Genomic DNA, 19,467 nt, shown 5'->3' on the forward strand with positions numbered 1-19,467 from the left:
GTCACACACCCTAATTAATATACATGAGTAGTTAGTGTTATCCGCCTCTCTGCTCATAAATGCAGGATCGTGCAGAGAAATGCCACAGTTTACACTGGCTGCTATTTTTTCGACATAATCCCAAAAAAGAAAAAAGAAAAGATAAAATAATTGGGTTTAATAATTTCTATTATAAAAATCCAGTAAAAACTTTAATGATGTGAAATATTTTTATAATTTAAAAAAGCTGCTTTCTATGTGAATATACAGTAAAGTGTAATGTATTCCTGTGATTAAAGCTGAATTTTCAGCATCATTACTCCAGTCTTCAGTGTCACATGATCCTTCACAAATCATTCTAATGCAGTATGATGATTTGATGCTCAAGAAACATTTATGATTATTATATCAATGTTGAAAACAGTAGTACTGCTTCAGATTTTTTAGGTGGAAATCACATTTCTTTGATGAATATAAAGCATTTATTTGAAATCACTTTTGATCAATTTAATGCATCCTTTCTAGGTACGTGCAGAGAGTTCCTTAAGGGCAGAGGCTCAAATGTAAAAAAAAAAAGGGGCATTTATTCAGCTTAAAATTAAATTTCAGCTTTGCATCACAGAAATCAATTATATTTTAAAGTATATAAAAAAATAAAACCATTATTTTAAAATGTAATATTATTTTCTGTATTTTTGATCAAATAAATGCAGGCTTGATGCTCATAAGAGACTTCTTTAAAAAACATTAAAAAAAAAATGTTTTCACCAGTAGTACTGTACTATACTATTGCTGCATAATTATCAAAAATGTTAATATAATAAAGTCCTTTCACGTCACCATTTGGCGTGTTGTTGTCAGCCTAAGTTATTTTCGCTATAACAACCGCCTCGCTCTACATTATCCCGCTTATTACATGGCTACCCACAAAATAAATCAATAATTTGACACAAAATATTGATTTAAAAAGGAGTTTATTGATTTAAAAACGATTGTATTGCTTACGCTAAAGAAAATAGTCAATCCTTATCAAGAAATAACAATAGTAATTTACTACAAAGCACTGCACAAAACTAGCCTGGAAATCCAGACCTAAATCTGAAAAATGAATGGCCTGGTGTCGACTAATGAAAATCGGCCAGCTCAAAGCCGTTTCAAACAACTGGTGTTCATCCATAGCCATCAATGTTTACTAATGACTTCGACGTCACAGCGCTGTCGTCATCTTTAGCTCGCCTCTGGCCCGCCTATATTAGATAACCCGATGTGATTGGTGCAGCTCAGATCGAGGGGCATATTGTTCGACACCAGAGTAACTCGCTGAGCAAATTCAACTTGTGCTCTCGCGAGAACTCTGGATTACCAGGGTAGCACAAAACCAGCACCAAAAGTCGCATTAGTATTCAAGTTAGGCGTGTATATTAGCGCTAAACTATTATAGTTGGTTATTACATGGCTTGGTTGAATTCTAATGTAGAATGCGGTGTGTTATTTCTTGATAACAGAGCCACTGCTAAGTATAACACACCGTTGCCATGATAAACAGAGCGTTGCTATGGACGCAGGATTCTAACTGTAGAGACGGAACGGACTATTTTCTTTAGCGGAAGCAATACAATCGTTTTTAAATCAATAAACTCCTTTTTAAATCAATATTTTGTGTCAAATTATTGATTTATTTGGTAGGTAGCCATGTAATAAGCGGGATAATGTAGAGCGAGGCGGTTGTTATAGCGAACCCCTTCAGGCTGATTCAAGACCATCAGCCTGTCGGGGTTGTGGGTTGCATTCGATATATCAACCGCCTCGCACTACATCATCCCTTACATAATAGTTTAGCGCTAATATACACGCCTAACTTGAATACTTCTTAACATTAATGCGACTTTTGGTGCTGGTTTTGTGCAGTGCTTTGTAGTAAATTAACATCCATTGTTTCAACGACACAGAGTCAGATTGGTTCATAAATGTAAATTCGTCTGTCCTTGTAATTTTCAAACGATTCATAAATGACTGGAAAATTACCGCTCCACTTCACATTGTCTAACGAAATTTGAACTTGACAAACAGGCATCAATGAATTATGTAATATTTAAAAAATATGTGAAATATGTGGATTTTTAATTGAATCTACACACTACCTTTGGTTAGTGAAAAAAAAAAAAGTTCAACAAATGTTTGGTTTATTTCTTCCTGCCTTCGAGCCATAGTTACGCTACTCAATGAAAGACCCATATCTGGCTCGAGAGCATCGGTCTGAGGAATACCTACGTTTATTTATTTACGAATACCAGTGCATTTTCATTTTTTTAAAACGCATAACTTTTGCTACGACATGCGCAAGTGACGCAACCCATAGCAACGCGTTGGTGACCTGACCTTTACGTGAAAATAAACGTGACTTTAGGCTACTTTAGTTTTGTACACATTGTCATGTTAATTATTATCAAATGCCTTTTGTTTCATTGACCACAATATTATTATTGATGTTTGTTTGAGAGGGGCACTTTATGAGTAATTTTGAAGCTCGAGTCCCCGAAACTTCTGAATATAAGTGTATTTATCCATCATCGACAGACAAACTGCTGAGAAAAGAAAGGCAAGTGTACAGAGCTTTAGAAGGAACATGAGATATTATGTCTAGTTTGAACGCAAGGAAGGGATTTTTTTTTCTTCTGTGGTATTGTTCAATTGTCCTGTCAAAATTCCTTCAACACAATTCATGTCTTGTAGGTATAGGTCAAACTTCTGCAATAACGATCTTTCAGATTCACACACACACACACACACACACACACACACACACACACACACACACACACACACACACACACACACACACACACACACACACACACACACACACACACACACACACACACACACACACACACACTCACATTCACACACACACACACACACACACACACACACACACACACACACACACACACACACACACACATTCACACACACTCTCATACTCACTCACTCACACACACACACACACACACACACACACACACGCACACACACTCTCATACACACACACTCACTCACTCACTCACTCACACACACTCTCATACTCACTCACTCACACACACACACACACACACACACACACACTCTCATACACACACACTCACTCACACACACACACACACACACACACACACACACACACACACACACACACACACACACACACACACACACACACACACATTCACAGTCACACACACACACACACACACACACACACACACACACACACACACACACTCCTATTCTTTTCCACACAGTGGCAGGAAGTCGTCCAGATATCCGCTCTGCTTCTGTAAAAGAATGAGGGACAAACTCAGGGAGGGAGCAGTCGAGTGTGTAGACATGAGCATTCACACACTCCACACACTGTTCCTGGACTGATAACGCAGCATCATCTGCAGGACCGTCCAACATCACACACACACACATACACACACACACACACACCAGCTTCAGGAGAAGAGAAGCCATGAACCTGACAGTGGGATCACTCCTCCTCGTACTCTCTCTCTGCTCATCATCTCACGGTGAGTCCAACTCAGATTCAGATTCAGATTCACGAAACTGTGTTATTGTTGCTGAACAATGTAAATCATTCATCTGTAATATTTCTGAAATAAAATCAGAAATATTTCTGAAATTGTAACATGTGACCTTTTAGCCTCATAGCATAATTGCCTAAGTCATATTTCAATGTCTTTGGAAAACAAGGAAAAACAAAAAATGACTTAGGCAATTATGCTATGAGGCTATATATATATATATATATATATATATATATATTATGCTATGAGGCTATATATATATATATATATATATATATATATATATATATATATATATATATATATATATATATATATATATATATAGTAACATTTTATATTTTTTACTGTAACATTATATAATGTTACAGTAAAAAAAAAAAATTTTACAGTAAAAAAAATATAAAATAAAAATATATGTACAGTGTAAAAGTTAGACATATGAACACATGATGTGATGATTGCGTTTCTGTAGCGTCAAATGAGAGGAAGAGTAAATGATTCTATAGAACAGAACAGAATTCTGTAAAAGTTTTACACTGTATATATTTTTACTGTAACATTACATATAGTAAAAAATATATACAGTGTAAAACTTTTACAGAATTCTGTTCTAGTTCAGCCATTATGGGTTGATTTTGCTTCACACACACACACACACACACACACACACACACACACACACACCTGTCAAAAGCTATTGTTCGCTACAGTAAAACACTCCCATTTCCTGTTTCTGTTCGTCTCGTCTGGAAACTTCCTGTTTATGTCGTGCCGTTTCCTGTTTCTCCTGGAGTTCATGTCAAAGCTCCGCCTCCTCCAGCCATAATGATGCTCAATCTCCTTTAACAGCTCAAAAACATGATCAACACTGGAGGATCAGGGCAGTGCTTCATGTTGTTTTTGTTTTGTTTTTTTCAAAACACTTGAGAACTAATTATAATTAATATTTCAACCAGATCTAAACGTCTTGTGGAGATCAAACTGACTTTCTGAAGAACTTTGTTTCCATGCAAATCTGAAGCAGCAGCTCAACTGTGTTCAACACTGATAATAATCATAAATGTTTCTTGAGCATCAAATCATCATATTAGAATGATTTGTGAAGGATCATGTGACACTGAAGACTGGAGTAATGATGCTGAACATTCAGCTTTGATCACAGGAATAAATTACACTTTACTAGATATTCACATAGAAAACAGATGATTTGAATTGTAAAAAATATTTCACTATTTTTACTGTATTTCTTAAAAAAAATTATAAAAATTAAATGCAGCTTTGGTGAGCAGAAGAGACTTTAAAACATCGTACCCCAAACTTTCAGAGGGTTCCACTAATCATTCTTCTTCTGAAAAGCCTCCTCTAGTGATCCGTACAGCGGTTGTGTGCCGGGGAAAGTGTGTGAGGCCAAGTTTGGGAACGGAGTGTGTGATCAGGAGTGCTCGTCCTCCGCCTGTCTGAGAGACGGGTTCGACTGCCTCAAGGAGAAAGGCTCCTGCATGTGAGAAACAACACACACACACACAAACACACACACACACACACACACACACACACACACACACACACACACACACACATGCGATTATCACATAAAACACACCAGGAGTAACTTTACTGGAAAACTCTACACACACTCACACTCACACTCACTCAGACACACACACACACACACACACACACACACACACACACATGCGATTATCACATAAAACACACCAGGAGTAACTTTACTGGAAAACTCTACACACACTCACACTCACTCAGACACACACACACACACACACACACACGCTAATATCACATAAAACACACCAGGAGTAACTTTACTGGAAAACTTTACACACACACACACACACTCACTCAGACACACACACACACACACACACACACTCACTCAGACACACACACATTTGCTTGCTTGCTTGTAGTTGTCCATCGAATCCGATGATGACGTCCACTTCCGTCTTTTACAGTTTTTTCCGATTGCTAAACGACAGTGGGCACAACTGGAGTCACATGTGCAAAACTCTAACTACAGTCTGCACAGCAGCAGTTCATGTGGACCAAACTCTAGTTCATTTTTCATTGCTTGAACACAGTTTTCAAAACTCAACAAACTTATCCCATGACTTTAACCACAACCTGCACAACACTGTGGATTTACAGCACTTTGTTCAAATGCTAACACACTGCTGTCAAAACTGTGAACCACACATTCAAAACAGAATAGATTTTTAGCCTTGTGCCTTTCAAACACTGCTGACTGCAATTTCAGCTGAAAGGCTAAGAAGGTGTCTTGTTTTAGACTTGTTAGTGAACACACACACACACACACACACATATATACTGTATATATATATATATATATATATATATATATATATATATATATACACTCACCTAAAGGATTATTAGGAACACCTGTTCAATTTCTCATTACAGTTTTTTACAATCGCTATGACAGATTTTTCAATACATTTAACAAGTTTCCTAAACTCTTAACACACCAACACACCTAAAACACACAATTGGCAAAACGGTTAATTTCATGCTCAAAATCACACATTATAAACTAAACTACAAAACTAATTTTCAAAATACAATAATACACTAACACTATACACCATGTCTACCAAAACATTAACACATGTTCTCTTACACCAGGAACATTTAGTCAATCATAGCACAATGTCATAAAAAACACTAACATCAGATGGAATTACAGAAACTGCATTATTTTATGTGTCAGGTCTGCCCTTATACAACAGACATATTATTCTATAGATATATTATACTATCTATTATATCTATAGATATTGTATTGATCATAGATTGTGTTTTGCACTGCAGTTTCTTTTGAAGTCTCTCTACATTTTTGTTTTGTTTGTAATGTAAATGCATTTTGTTGTTGGTTTTTTTGCAGCAGAAATTCAATACAACAAAATAAATGACCCTTCTTAGAGTAGCTTTATAGAATGTACGGTTTAAGAAAAAAGAAGACAGAGACAGAATTGCTGCAGTAACGGCTTTATTTGCAACAGGAGATTTCTGCAAGATAACAAAAATATGCAATATAGCTGCCATATACAGTATTACTGTATGTGAAAATACAAAATATACAAACAGAAAAGGCCATCTTCTAATCTGCCCGGTCTTCTGCATTTGTCCACATGTTCTCATCCACATCACACCTGATATCTGCCCTGGCAAGGCATCTTGGGAAGAATCTTTTGGCTTGCCTTATCCTGGCAGTGTTCAGCTGTGATGTCTTGGTATACAGCATCTTTTGCATACAGGAGGGACATTTGGTCCTGTGGACTATGGTCAAAAACCTTTCTTTTCCAGGCTGAGAATACTCCTCAATAGGGTTGAGGAAAGGGAAGTAAGGGGCAAGGAAAATGGACATCATCCTCTGATGGGCGTCAAACCAGGCTGTGACTGCACGGGAATGGTGGAATGCCACATTGTCCCATATTTGCATAACTTCAAATCAGTGGTTTCTCACTAGCAATGGAATAATGTGAAAATACAAAATATACGAACAGAAAAAGCACCAGAAGAATGAAAAAAAGAGTCATCTTCTTATTATTTGCATAATTCAATGAGCTGTTTCTCAGTAAGAATATAATAAAATACAGGGGATATATTTGTGTTTCAGTTCACAATATGAACAGCTGTTTACCTTGACTTTAGCCTGTAAGGTTAGGTTTAGAACATAGTGTTATCTGTTCTGACATACAGTGTTAAAGCATTGGTAAATTTGGCAGTAAAAATCCATTGTTTTGGTCTTGTTTGAGCTTGTGTGTAAAAGAAGTTCAAGCATTTTAAATTTGTGTTAACTGTATGCATTTTGTGTTAAAGCAACAAGAAATGTGTTAATAGTATAGCTTACACAGGCGGATGTAGTGCTAACTGTGTTAAGAGTTTAGGAAACTTGTTAAATGTATTGAAAAAACTGTCATAGCGATTGTAAAAAACTGTAATGCAATTATCTAATCAACCAATCACATGGCAGTTGCTTCAATGCATTTAGGGGTGTGGTCCTGGTCAAGACAATCTCCTGAACTCCAAACTGAATGTCAGAATGGGAAAGAAAGGTGATTTAAGCAATTTTGAGCGTGGCATGGTTGTTGGTGCCAGTCGGGCCGGTCTGAGTATTTCACAATCTGCTCAGTTACTGGGATTTTCACGCACAACCATTTCTAGGGTTTACAAAGAATGGTGTGAAAAGGGAAAAAGATCCAGTATGCGGCAGTCCTGTGGGCGAAAATGCCTTGTTGATGCTAGAGGTCAGAGGAGAATGGGCCGACTGATTCAAGCTGATAGAAGAGCAACTTTGACTGAAATAACCACTCGTTACAACCGAGGTATGCAGCAAAGCATTTGTGAAGCCACAACACGCACAACCTTGAGGTGGATGGGCTACAACAGCAGAAGACCCCACCGGGTACCACTCATCTCCACTACAAATAGGAAAAAGAGGCTACAATTTGCACGAGCTCACCAAAATTGGACAGTTGAAGACTGGAAAAATGTTGCCTGGTCTGATGAGTCTCGATTTCTGTTGAGACATTCAGATGGTAGAGTCAGAATTTGGCGTAAACAGAATGAGAACATGGATCCATCATGCCTTGTTACCACTGTGCAGGCTGGTGGTGGTGGTGGTGGTGTAATGGTGTGGGGGATGTTTTCTTGGCACACTTTAGGCCCCTTAGTGCCAACTGGACATTGTTTAAATGCCACGGCCTACCTGAGCATTGTTTCTGACCATGTCCATCCCTTTATGACCACCATGTACCCATCCTCTGATGGCTACTTCCAGCAGGATAATGCACCATGTCACAAAGCTCGAATCATTTCAAATTGGTTTCTTGAACATGAGTTCACTGTACTAAAATGGCCCCCACAGTCACCAGATCTCAACCCAATAGAGCATCTTTGGGATGTGGTGGAACGGGAGCTTCGTGCCCTGGATGTGCATCCCACAAATCTCCATCAACTGCAAGATGCTATCCTATCAATATGGGCCAACATTTCTAAAGAATGCTTTCAGCACCTTGTTGAATCAATGCCACGTAGAATTAAGGCAGTTCTGAAGGCGAAAGGGGGTCAAACACAGTTTAGTATGGTGTTCCTAATAATCCTTTAGGTGAGTGTATGTATATATATATATATATATATATATATATATATATATATATATGTATAGGTAGAGCTCAGAAAGACTAATTTTGGAAATGGAACAAGGAAGACGGGTTCATGGAGGGAGAAGGGTGGCAGGGAGAGGGCGGATGCGTGCCGGATGTGAGGACACGAGTCCAGAGGACTGCCAGGGATGGATAAGGCACTCCAGAAGGTTCTTCCCCAGGTGCATGGCAAGAGAGAACATTAGATGTGATGTTGATGAAAACCTGTGGCCTGATGCTAGAGAGAGGCAGGATTAGCCCCTCAATTATTTGTTCGAATTACAGTATGTACTTTTAGTTTCTACCTTTTTTTTCTCATTACTGTAATTCCGTAAATTACTACAGACTATTGAAGCAAACTGCTCATTTTCATTTACCTTAAAGAATTGTTATTTTCTAAAAATTTTAATAAATCATGTGAAAGAATGTCACTCTTTTCTTTGAAGAACATTTCTTTGTATGAAGTCACTGAAATTGTTCAAACTGTAAAGATGAAAAGTTAGTATTTTCTGTATTGGTTTGATGCTAGTGTTTTTCCTCTCAGTGTGTTCTGAGTGACAGTGTGTGTTATCTCAGTGAGGGTTGTGTGTAGTGTTTTTCCTTTCAGTGTGTTCTGAGTGACAGTGTGTGTTATCTCAGTGAGGGTTGTGTATAGTGTTTGGCTGCACTGAGCCTGTTTTGAGCCATGTGTTAAGAGTTGTGTTGCTTGGAATGAGTTTTGCAGGTGATGTGAACTGTTTAGCTCAGGTGACTGTTAGTAGTGCAGACTGTAGTTAGAGTTTTGCACATGTAGCTCCAGTTGTGCTCACTGTCGTTTAGCAATCGAAAAAAACTGTAAAAGTGAGTTTTCTGATGGCTAAATAATCCTATTCTGGATCCACATATTCTATTGCAGGCTGGACATATATACATGGTATTGGTGTTACTGGTATTTATGGGAGTGTTTCTCCTGAGCCTTCTTTGTTGTCTCCTTACTGTCCTTTCCTCCTCCAGTGCTTGGGTCCCATCTAGACATGCGGTCAGCAGCCATGTTCTCCAGGTCCCGAGGTTTTATTTTGCACTTCTTTAGCACTGTCTTTGAAGCGTTTCTTCTGTCCTCCAGCAGAGCGCTGGCCTTGTTGTAGCTGGCCATATAGCACTCTGCGGGGCAGACGGTTGTAGGGCATCCTTAGAACATGCCCCAACCAGCGCAGTTGGTGCTGGGTGATTGTGGCCTCAATACTCTTGCAACCTGCTCTCCTGAGGATCTCCGTGTGGGGCACTCTGTCATGCCAAGTGATTCCCAGGATGCGCTGGAGACAGCAGATGTGGAAGTGTACCAGGGACTTGAGTGGCTGTAAGTAACCCAGGCTTCACAGCTGTAGAGGAGGGTGGTGATGGAGACCGCTTGGTAGATGCAGATTTTTGTGTTGAGATGAAGGTTCTTATTCTGAAAAACCCGCCGCCGGAGTCTTCCAAAGGCAGCTGATGCTTGTTTGATTCTGTTCTGGGCCTCATTGTCAATGCTATAGACCAATTTCGAGCCAACGTCACAGTTACGTCACAGCGTTAGCTGGAGGGAAAACAAAGGGAAACTTGGAGGAGGCCAATACAATCCAGCACAGATTCGGCTACATAATAAGGAGTTTAAATTATTATTATTGTTATCAAATGTCATCTTGTTGTGTTGTTGGGTGCAAGAATCGACGGAGTACAGGCTCCAATTTGAAATTTTATTGCATAATGTTTTCTAAATTATTGTGATTATTTGTGAATCATCTATGATTGTATACATTGTTTTGATTGATTGTGACTAGACTTTTTGAAGAACCTGGTAAGAAAGTGTAAATACATAGTTAAAAAATGAATATGCTGTATCTGGAATTTTTATTTCTAGAAAATATTCACATCATTAAAATTGCACCGTAATGTCACTCTTTACATTGTCGTCTTCTGTCTGGCCGTGGCGCCGGCGCTGGCAGAACTGCGGATCGTAGGAAACCACACAAGTCTTGTGACTATTTAGTGCAGTTATAGGCATCTAAAGATGTACAGTATATGCCCTCATTTTCCCTTTACCCTCGGTTTCTCTATCAGGTCGGTGTAGAAGTCAGGCCACTCAACCGGAGGTAGCGTTGACGTTAATCCTGTCAGATCGTCCATCCATTGACTGAGCGTGTACGGGTCAGCCAATCTGGGATGTCCGTTAAAATTAACTTTTGCAAATAACAATCGTGATCCTGGACAGTGAGTGACCTTGCACATTAAAGGCAGGGTAGGTAGGATTTTTCTAAAAAAAAAAAACATTCCAAATTTGTTTAAACTGTCTTTATAAACCAATACATAATTAAAATGTAAGTACTCTGAAAAAGAGAGTATAAAAACCGAGTCTCTGTAGACCTTTTAATCTGCAATAAACACAGCTCATTATTTCCATTCACACCCCCTCCCTTCTGAGCTCCTTCCAAAGCCACGCCCCCAAAACACATGAACGCGCGACGCCAAACGCTCAGACTCAGCTGGAAGACGCATTTATTTACTTACTTATTTATTTACCTGAGACGAGTGGAGAGGAAGGAGCGCAGTGCATGTAGTGACATCATGTCAGAATCACATGTAATAAAATACCTAACTTTATCACTATAAATATAAACAAATAAGATGGCTTTTAGTAGGCTACTCACTATCAAGCTAGCATATCGATACTGGTAAAGTTTAAAATATATTTTGTTTGATTCGGTAACGAGCTATATTTATAGGTAACGAGCTATATTTATAAGGCAAAGCTAAAAACAGTTTGCATTGATACATGTTTTTCCATTACCATCAGTTACACTGTGATGAAGGTGAATTTCGTGTAAGATTCATAATAGGCTAAGGTGTTTTGCATGTAAGAGTTTCCATGATGAAAACATTGTTGACTCTGATGAGGATTAACGTTACACTCCGGAGACAAGTATAGCCTACCGCATCGTCGGTTCGAGGACAGGTCCGGGGTCGAGGGCGAAGCAGAGGAGGTCGTTGTTGAGGAGTTTTTGCCTTGTTTGCCTTCGCTGACTGCATATGCAGGTGCTTTGAATTTTGAATGCTCTTTCTCTGCCATCATTTTACTCTTCGTAGGTTCCGCGCCTCTCTTGCACTCCTCAAATCAAACGGGTGCGTGCGCATATGGGCAGATCTTGTAGCAACAGGGGTGGTAGCCATGGTTGCGAGAGAGAGTGACAGTCGCCCAAACCAATCAATTGTTTCATCCTGGATGGAAATAATGAGCTGTGTTTATTGCAGATTAAAAGGTCTACAGTCACTCGATTTTTATACTCTCTTTTTCAGAGCACTTACATTTTAATTATGTATTGGTATATAAAGACAGTTTAAACAAATTTGAAAAAAAAGTTTTTTAGAAAAATCCTACCTACCCTACCTTTAAGATAAAATCGGATTTTCTCCAGTCATTGTTAAAAAACAAGCTAACAAAACTTGCACACTAACATTAGTGAAGCGGCCAGAGGGATCGTTCTGCCACCTCCTAAGCCCTGCCCACACAAAAACGTCACCATGTTTACCAACTGAAAAGGGGTCTATTGTCTTCAGAGATAATGCTCCCCAGGTATTTGAATGATGGAACAACTAACAGAAGATGGGTGGTGCGGGTGGGATGTTTGCACTCCACTGGCAGATTATCACTGTTTTGGCAGTGTTGATGGTCAACCCCATCCTGCTATATGCCCTCACTGCTGCATCTAAGACGTGTGAAGAGTGAGATACAAGAGCGCAGTCATCGGCATACCGCAGCTCAAGTGTCCTCACTCTGTGCAGTTTGGGGGTTGCCTGGAGTCTCCTGATATTAAAGAGGTTGCCGTCCAGCCTGTACGCTACTGTCACCCCACTGTTGTCTTCAATCTCCTTGTGGAGAAGCTGGGTGACACATATGAGGAAGATGTTAAAAAGCACTGGTGCCAGTACACACCCCTGCCTTACCCCTGTGCGCACAGGGAAAGGGCTTGACCGTTGACCTCCTATTATCACCCTAGCAGTCATTCCATCGTGAAACTGACGGAGGATGATGACAAACTTAGTGGGGCATCCGAACCGGAGGAGGACTTCCCACAAGAGATCTCTCTGCACAGTGTCGGAGGCTTTGGAGAGGTCGACGAAAGCCATAAACAGATCTTTATTTTGCTCCCTGCACTTTTCCTGGAGTTGCCGGGTTGTGAAGACCATGTCGACTGTACTCCTGTTCCTTCTAAACCCGCACTGTGACTCGGGTAGCATAGACTCTGTGATGTCTTTGTAGCATCACCTTGGCCAGGACCTTTCCTGAAGTGATATGCCCCTATGGTTATCACAAATAGCCCTATCCCCTTTGCTTTTATATATGGTGACAATACTAGCATCCCTCCAATGCTGTGGGATGAATTCATCAGCCCAAACCTTGGTGATGTAATGGTGTAGTGTTCTTGTGCAGAGATACCCTCCCTGTTTTAGCAGTTCTGCAGGAATATTGTCAGAGCCAGGAGACTTGTTGCACTTCAGGGAGCGGACCGCTGCCAGAACCTCCAGGAAAGTTGGAGGATGGCTAAGGTTATCAATAGGGGGAAATTCAGGAAGTTCATCCAGGATGGTATAGTCTGCATAAGAGTCCTGATTCAGTAGGGTGTTAAAATGTTCAGCCCACCTCTCCAGGATGCTATTCGGGTCTTTCAGGACTCTGAGCCCATCTGCTGTTTTCAGGGGAGTGATGAAGTGACATCTTGGGCCATAACTGGATTTGACTGTATTGTAAAAGTGTATTGTGCATATAATTTCTGGCAGCGAATTACTGAATTTCATGAGCCTTCTCCATCCACCACTTGTTCTGCAAGTTCCGCAGAGTTCTCTGCACTTCCAGATGATATTTTTGCCATTGCTGTCTGGCGGCGTTGGATAAGGTTTTTTTTAGGCTTTCCTGATGTGCTTTATGCATGTTGCTTAGTAGATTATGGATGGACTCTGAGTTGTTATCAAACCAGTCTTGGTGGTTCTTGCTCTTATAGCCGATTGTTTGGGCTGCTGCTTCATGGAGGGCCGTAGTAATAGAGGTTCTCTAGAGGTCTAACTCCCCTAGTTTCTCAGCCAGGGAGCGACAAAAGTCATTCCTTACAGTTGTGACTTCCAGGCGGACACAATCTAAACGCCTCCTACTGGGTCCATGTTTTTGCATGGGGGGGGGGGGGGGGGGGGGTATTTTCATGAGGACCTTTGTCATGATCATGCGGTGATCAAAAACTCTACAACTACACTCAGACACACACACACACTCAGACACACTCAGATACACACAGACACACACACATGAACACACACACACACACACACACATACACACATACACTCTCTCTCTCTATCTCTCTCTCACACACACACACTCACTCAGACACTCAGACACACACACACACACACACACACACACACACACACACACACACTCACTCACTCACTCACTCAGACACACACACACACACACACACACACACACACACTAATATCACATAAAACACACCAGGAGTAACTTTACAGGAAAACTCTACACACACTAACTCACACTCACTCAGACACACTCAGACACACACAGACACACACACACACACACACACACACACACACACACACACACACACACACACACACACACACACACACACACTCACACTCACTCAGACACACACACACTCACTCAGATACACACACACTCACACAGACACACACACACACACACACACACACACACACACACACTAATATCACATAAAACACACCAGGAGTAACTTTACAGGAAAACTCTACACAAACACACACACACACACACACACACACACACACACTCAAACACTCACATACGGACATTCTACTAACTATAAGTAACTTTGCACCTACATGTAAACTAACTATTATATAGTATAGTATATTATAGTATAGTATAGTATAATAGAACAAGTTGACATGTAGTTGTAAAGTTACTTATAGTCAGTAGAATGTTTAGGAGCATCAAAATAAAGTGATAGCAGATATTAAGCTACTAATACTCTAATGAATATGAATATATGTAATACATTCATGCTTCAAGTATAATGTGAGCGTATCATGTTTCCCTCAGTCCAGGGCATATTCAGTACTGCCGAAATCATTATGACAATGGCTTCTGTGACCAGGGCTGCACCAGCGCGGCCTGTGGCTGGGACGGGTCCGACTGCTTCCGGAACCAGTACCCGGTGTGGGCCAGAGGAAGCCTGTTACTGCACACCAGAACACACTCGGGTCAGAGCCAGAACAGCTCTCTGCTGTGGGCCTTAAGCACTGTCCTGCAGACCAGCGTCAAGCTCAGAGGAACGGCCCCGCTCCGGCCCACCGACGACCTGCTGACACTCGACCCTCGCCAGCTGGAGGAGCTGCTCACACACACACACACTCCGGCCTACGACAGCAACGGGTGAGGGGTGCTGGCAGACGGGCTTCTGAAGACGCCTTTTATACAGTTCAGGCTTTTTTTAAATTAATTTTTATTTTATTTATGTATTTATTTTTATGATTATTTTTGATTGTTTATTGTTTTATAGCACATATTAAATCAAGGTTTTATGCACCAAAAATTCTCATAATATAAAACAAATATTATAAACCCCTAAAAAATACACCTAAAAAGATTTTAAAAATAAATAATTTTCAAGCATTTCAAGCTTTTATTATTTTTATTTATTTATTATTTTTATTTATTTATTATTATTATTTATTTATTATTATTTTTTGTTTATTTATTATTATTACATTTATTGTTTTATAGTCCATGTTAGATCAAGGTTTTATGGACAGAAAATTCTCATAATATAAATAAAATATATTAAACCCTAAAGCATACAACTAACAACAATGTCAAAATAAATAATTTAGTTTTGTACAAGCTATTTTCCACCCTCTCTTTGAATTAGGCTGTTATTGCTATTGTGCCTTAAGATTTCTTCATAAATGACCTTTGTTTTGATTGGCTAATACAATTTAGTATACTTCAGTCTTAGATTTAAAGGATATAATTTATCCTTAAAATAAATGTTATTTTCTATATTTGACCCTGGACCACACAACCAGTCATATGGGTCAATTTTGAAATGTATTTTTGTGAAATTTGAAAATCTGGAATCTGAGGGTGCAAAAAAATCGAAACATTGAGAAAATCTCCTTTAAAGTTGTCCATTTACGTTCGCGATTTTGCTGCATTCACTCACAAAAATAAATGTTTTATATATTTATGGTAGGAAATTTACAAAACATCTTCATGGAACATGATCTTTACTGAATATCCAAATGATTTTTGGCATAAAAGAAAATTCGATAATTTTGACCCATTCAATGTATTGTTGGCTATTGCCACAGGTATACCCGTGCGACTCGAGACTGGTTTTGTGATCCAGGGTCACATATGATTGTATAATACCTGGTTAGCATGCAGGTATTGGCCTTTTCTTCAGTAATCAGTGGTGTGTTTCCCCCACTAGTGTTGACGGATCTGTGTTTCTGCCACACAGGTCAGTGTTATTCCTCCAGCTGGATAACAGAGCCTGCTCCCGTCTTCCCTCCACCTGTTTCCCGTACGCCGCTGAGGCCGCACAGTTCCTGCGGGCCGTCCTGGCACTGAAACCCACCCCGTTTCCCATGATCCCCGAGATCCAGGCGGCCGTGATCAGTGTGCGTGGAGTGGAGGAGGAAATAGGAGCCAGAGAGGAGGTGAAACTGCCCAAAGAGGAACGCAACAGTATGTTGTTTTTTTATCGTACCTTGACACAACATAAGCATTCTGTATATTCAGACACTTTTAAGTCCTCGCGCATTAAATCAAAAGTTTTTTGAATTTTCATTTTCATTTCCTGTAGTCAATAATTTTATTCCTTAAAATCATCTTTGATCACCAAAATTACATATTTAAACGTTTTTCCTTCATGTCTTAAAATAGATTGAATGTAACTCGACACCCTCGCCTCATTTAGTATGCGCGGTTCTATGAATATGCAAATGAGCCCCGCCTCCACTCACTCACTCAGCTCAGAGATCCACTGGTTGACGATCACACGTTGATCTGATTGGTTACAAGGTAGTTTGTGACATCAGAAACACCAGCGATTTCAAAGCGTGTGTTTGAGACTGTCTTTGGTTCACTGCAGTTTTAAGGAGGAAATACTCAGCAATGCTGTCGACTTATGAACTTACACATGGTTTGTCTTAAAGCGTATTAAAAACACCACATAGACACATAAACTACATTAAAAGCTGGATTATCACCACATGAGGACTTTAAACACACACATGTTTTGGCATTAAAGGTTCTAGTCCAGAACCCTAGAGTTCTATAACTTTTCTTCTAAGAGTGTACCTGCAAACGATGAGAGTTTCAGAGAAGTTAGTTCTATTATTGGGTAACACTTTATAATTGTAATGATGTCGCAGATGCTGAGGGATCCATTTGCAGCTTTTATTAGAATGGTCAACAGGCAGGGTAAATCAACAGCAAACAGATCAACGGAGAGAACACAGAGCAGAACGAGGTCACAGGCAGAAGTCAGGGCAGGCAGCAAAAGGCAAAGTCCAATAAGCAATCCGGGTCAAGGCAGGCAGAGAACGATCAGAGGTCGGGGTACACAGTCCTAGGTCAGTAATCAGATCAGCAAACACAGAGATAAACGCTTGGAATTGAAAGCCGGGGCAATGCAATACTTCGCAGAGAAGTGGAGTGTGAAAGTGGCTTTTATGTGTGTGAATGAGGTGCAGGTGTGTGTGCAATCAGTCCCAGGTAAGAGGCATGATGGGATATTGAGTTCATGAAGGTGTTTAATATTCCGGAGACGGATCCCTCCGGTGGTGGAGAGGAAGCGGTACGGGAGCCTGTTCCGTTACAATAATACTGTTCCGTCATTAATAAATAATTACACAGGAACAAATGAGTAACGCTCTATTAACATTCTTTTAACTACTATTAACTAACAAGAAACTCTTATTATTAAATTAGTAAGTAATAGCGCTCAGTTGAATGTGGAGGTTCACTATAAGCTAATCATAAACTACTATTTTTCTCATACCTCCCAGAGAACTACTATATACAGGTTCATAATTAACATGAATAATGCATAATTGGTTACACTTTATTTTCAGGTGTCATTGTTACAGTGTAATTATATATTTAAGTACTGAGTGATATTAAGCAACTACATGTACTTACTATAGGGTTAGTATATTAGGGTTTGGTTGAGGGTTAGTTGCATGTAATTATGCATAATTTACTGTTATTACTATGGTAAGTACATGTAACATATGTAACAAGGACACTGTAAAAGAAAGTGTTACCGTATAATTCATAATATAAGGTAATGGTAACACACTAGTAATGACACTGACTAGTTACTACATCCTTCTAAAGGAACTACTATTCTAAAATGAAAATAATAATAACATTACTAGTGTGTTTCCATGATCTTCACTTTCGATTCTGATCAACGTTATTAGTAGTTCCTTTAGAAGGATGTAATAACACTTGAGTCATTACTAGTGGGTGACCGTAACCTTTTATTATACATTATGCATTAGTCATTATGAACCTGTATATAGTTCTTAGTGTAGTTCTCTGGGAGGTATGAGAAAAATAGTAGTTATTGATTAGCTTATAGTGAACTTCCACATTCAACTGAGCGCTATTACTTACTAATTTGTTAATCAGAGTTTCTCGTTAGTTGATAGTAGTTACTCGAATGTTAATAGAGCGTTACTCGTTTGTTCCTGTGCAGTTATTCATTAATGACGGAACAGTATTATAAAGTGTTACCGTATTATTGAGGTGTTTTTCTTGTATTTATCTATGGCTAAATCTCATGTTTCAGTTCTCGGAGCCTCTCCTGCCTGGATGTGGCCGGTGGTCGGCGTGTCGGCTGGACTCGGTGTGGCTCTTGTCCTGATTATCCCGGCAGTGCTCCTGTGGTTAAAGGTGACATATTATGCCCCTTTTCACAAGATGTAATACAAATCTATGGTGTCCATGAATGTGTCTGTGAAATTCCAGCTCATAATTCCCCCAGATCATTTATTATAGCTTGTCAAATTTGCCTCTTTTGGGGTCTGAGCAAAAACACGCCGTTTGTGTGTGTGTCCCTTTAAATGCAAATGAGCTTTAGCTCCGCCTCCGTTCAGAAGAGGGCGGAGTCTTTACACGAGCTTCAGAAACTCCGGCAATAACAGAACAGGCCAATCTCACTCATCCAGAATCCCAGAATAACCAGTAGCGAGTGCAGCCTTACGGAGAGACTCAGGAAGAGTTTCTGAATGTTAGTGGAGACATTTCTGTAGTTGTTGTGGAGTTACATTGATCATCTCATCATCATCAAGTGTCCACAGTTCCTGAGGTGTTTATAAGACAGCGGTGACATGTTCTGGTCAATAGTGTTCAGTGCTCGTCTGTGCTCAACCACAGAACAGTTTCAGGCTTTGCTGGATCTTTATCATTGCGTTAGAACTGGTCTCTGTTGTCGCTTGTGGAACCAAATGTCGGCTGGTGTGTGTAAACGTGCAGATTAAGGGCCGCTAATATTATAATAAGATCCTCTTCATACGCCAGAAGGAGAGCGAAATCTGATCGGCTTATTTTATAACATACTTGCAGAGAAAGGCTCACCAGAACACAGTTACTGGGTTTCACGTTTCACGTTTTCTGGATT

General features: G+C 39.8%; 1 protein-coding gene across 1 annotated transcript in view; it reads left to right on the forward strand.

Moving 5' to 3' along the window:
• The first annotated feature begins 3,304 nt into the window (after positions 1-3,304).
• notchl (notch receptor, like) overlaps positions 3,305-19,467 on the forward strand; it is a 32,781-nt gene continuing 16,618 nt past the window's right edge. The window contains exons 1-5 of the mRNA XM_082150090.1: positions 3,305-3,551; positions 4,929-5,073; positions 14,874-15,206; positions 16,297-16,523; positions 18,637-18,740. Of these exons, the coding sequence (XP_082006216.1) occupies positions 3,494-3,551; positions 4,929-5,073; positions 14,874-15,206; positions 16,297-16,523; positions 18,637-18,740 (867 nt within the window). The 5' untranslated portion in view covers positions 3,305-3,493. The remainder of the gene's footprint in view (positions 3,552-4,928; positions 5,074-14,873; positions 15,207-16,296; positions 16,524-18,636; positions 18,741-19,467) is intronic.

The sequence above is a fragment of the Leuciscus leuciscus genome, assembly GCF_965113295.1.
Source record: "Leuciscus leuciscus genome assembly, chromosome: 20".
Lineage (NCBI taxonomy): Eukaryota > Metazoa > Chordata > Actinopteri > Cypriniformes > Leuciscidae > Leuciscus > Leuciscus leuciscus.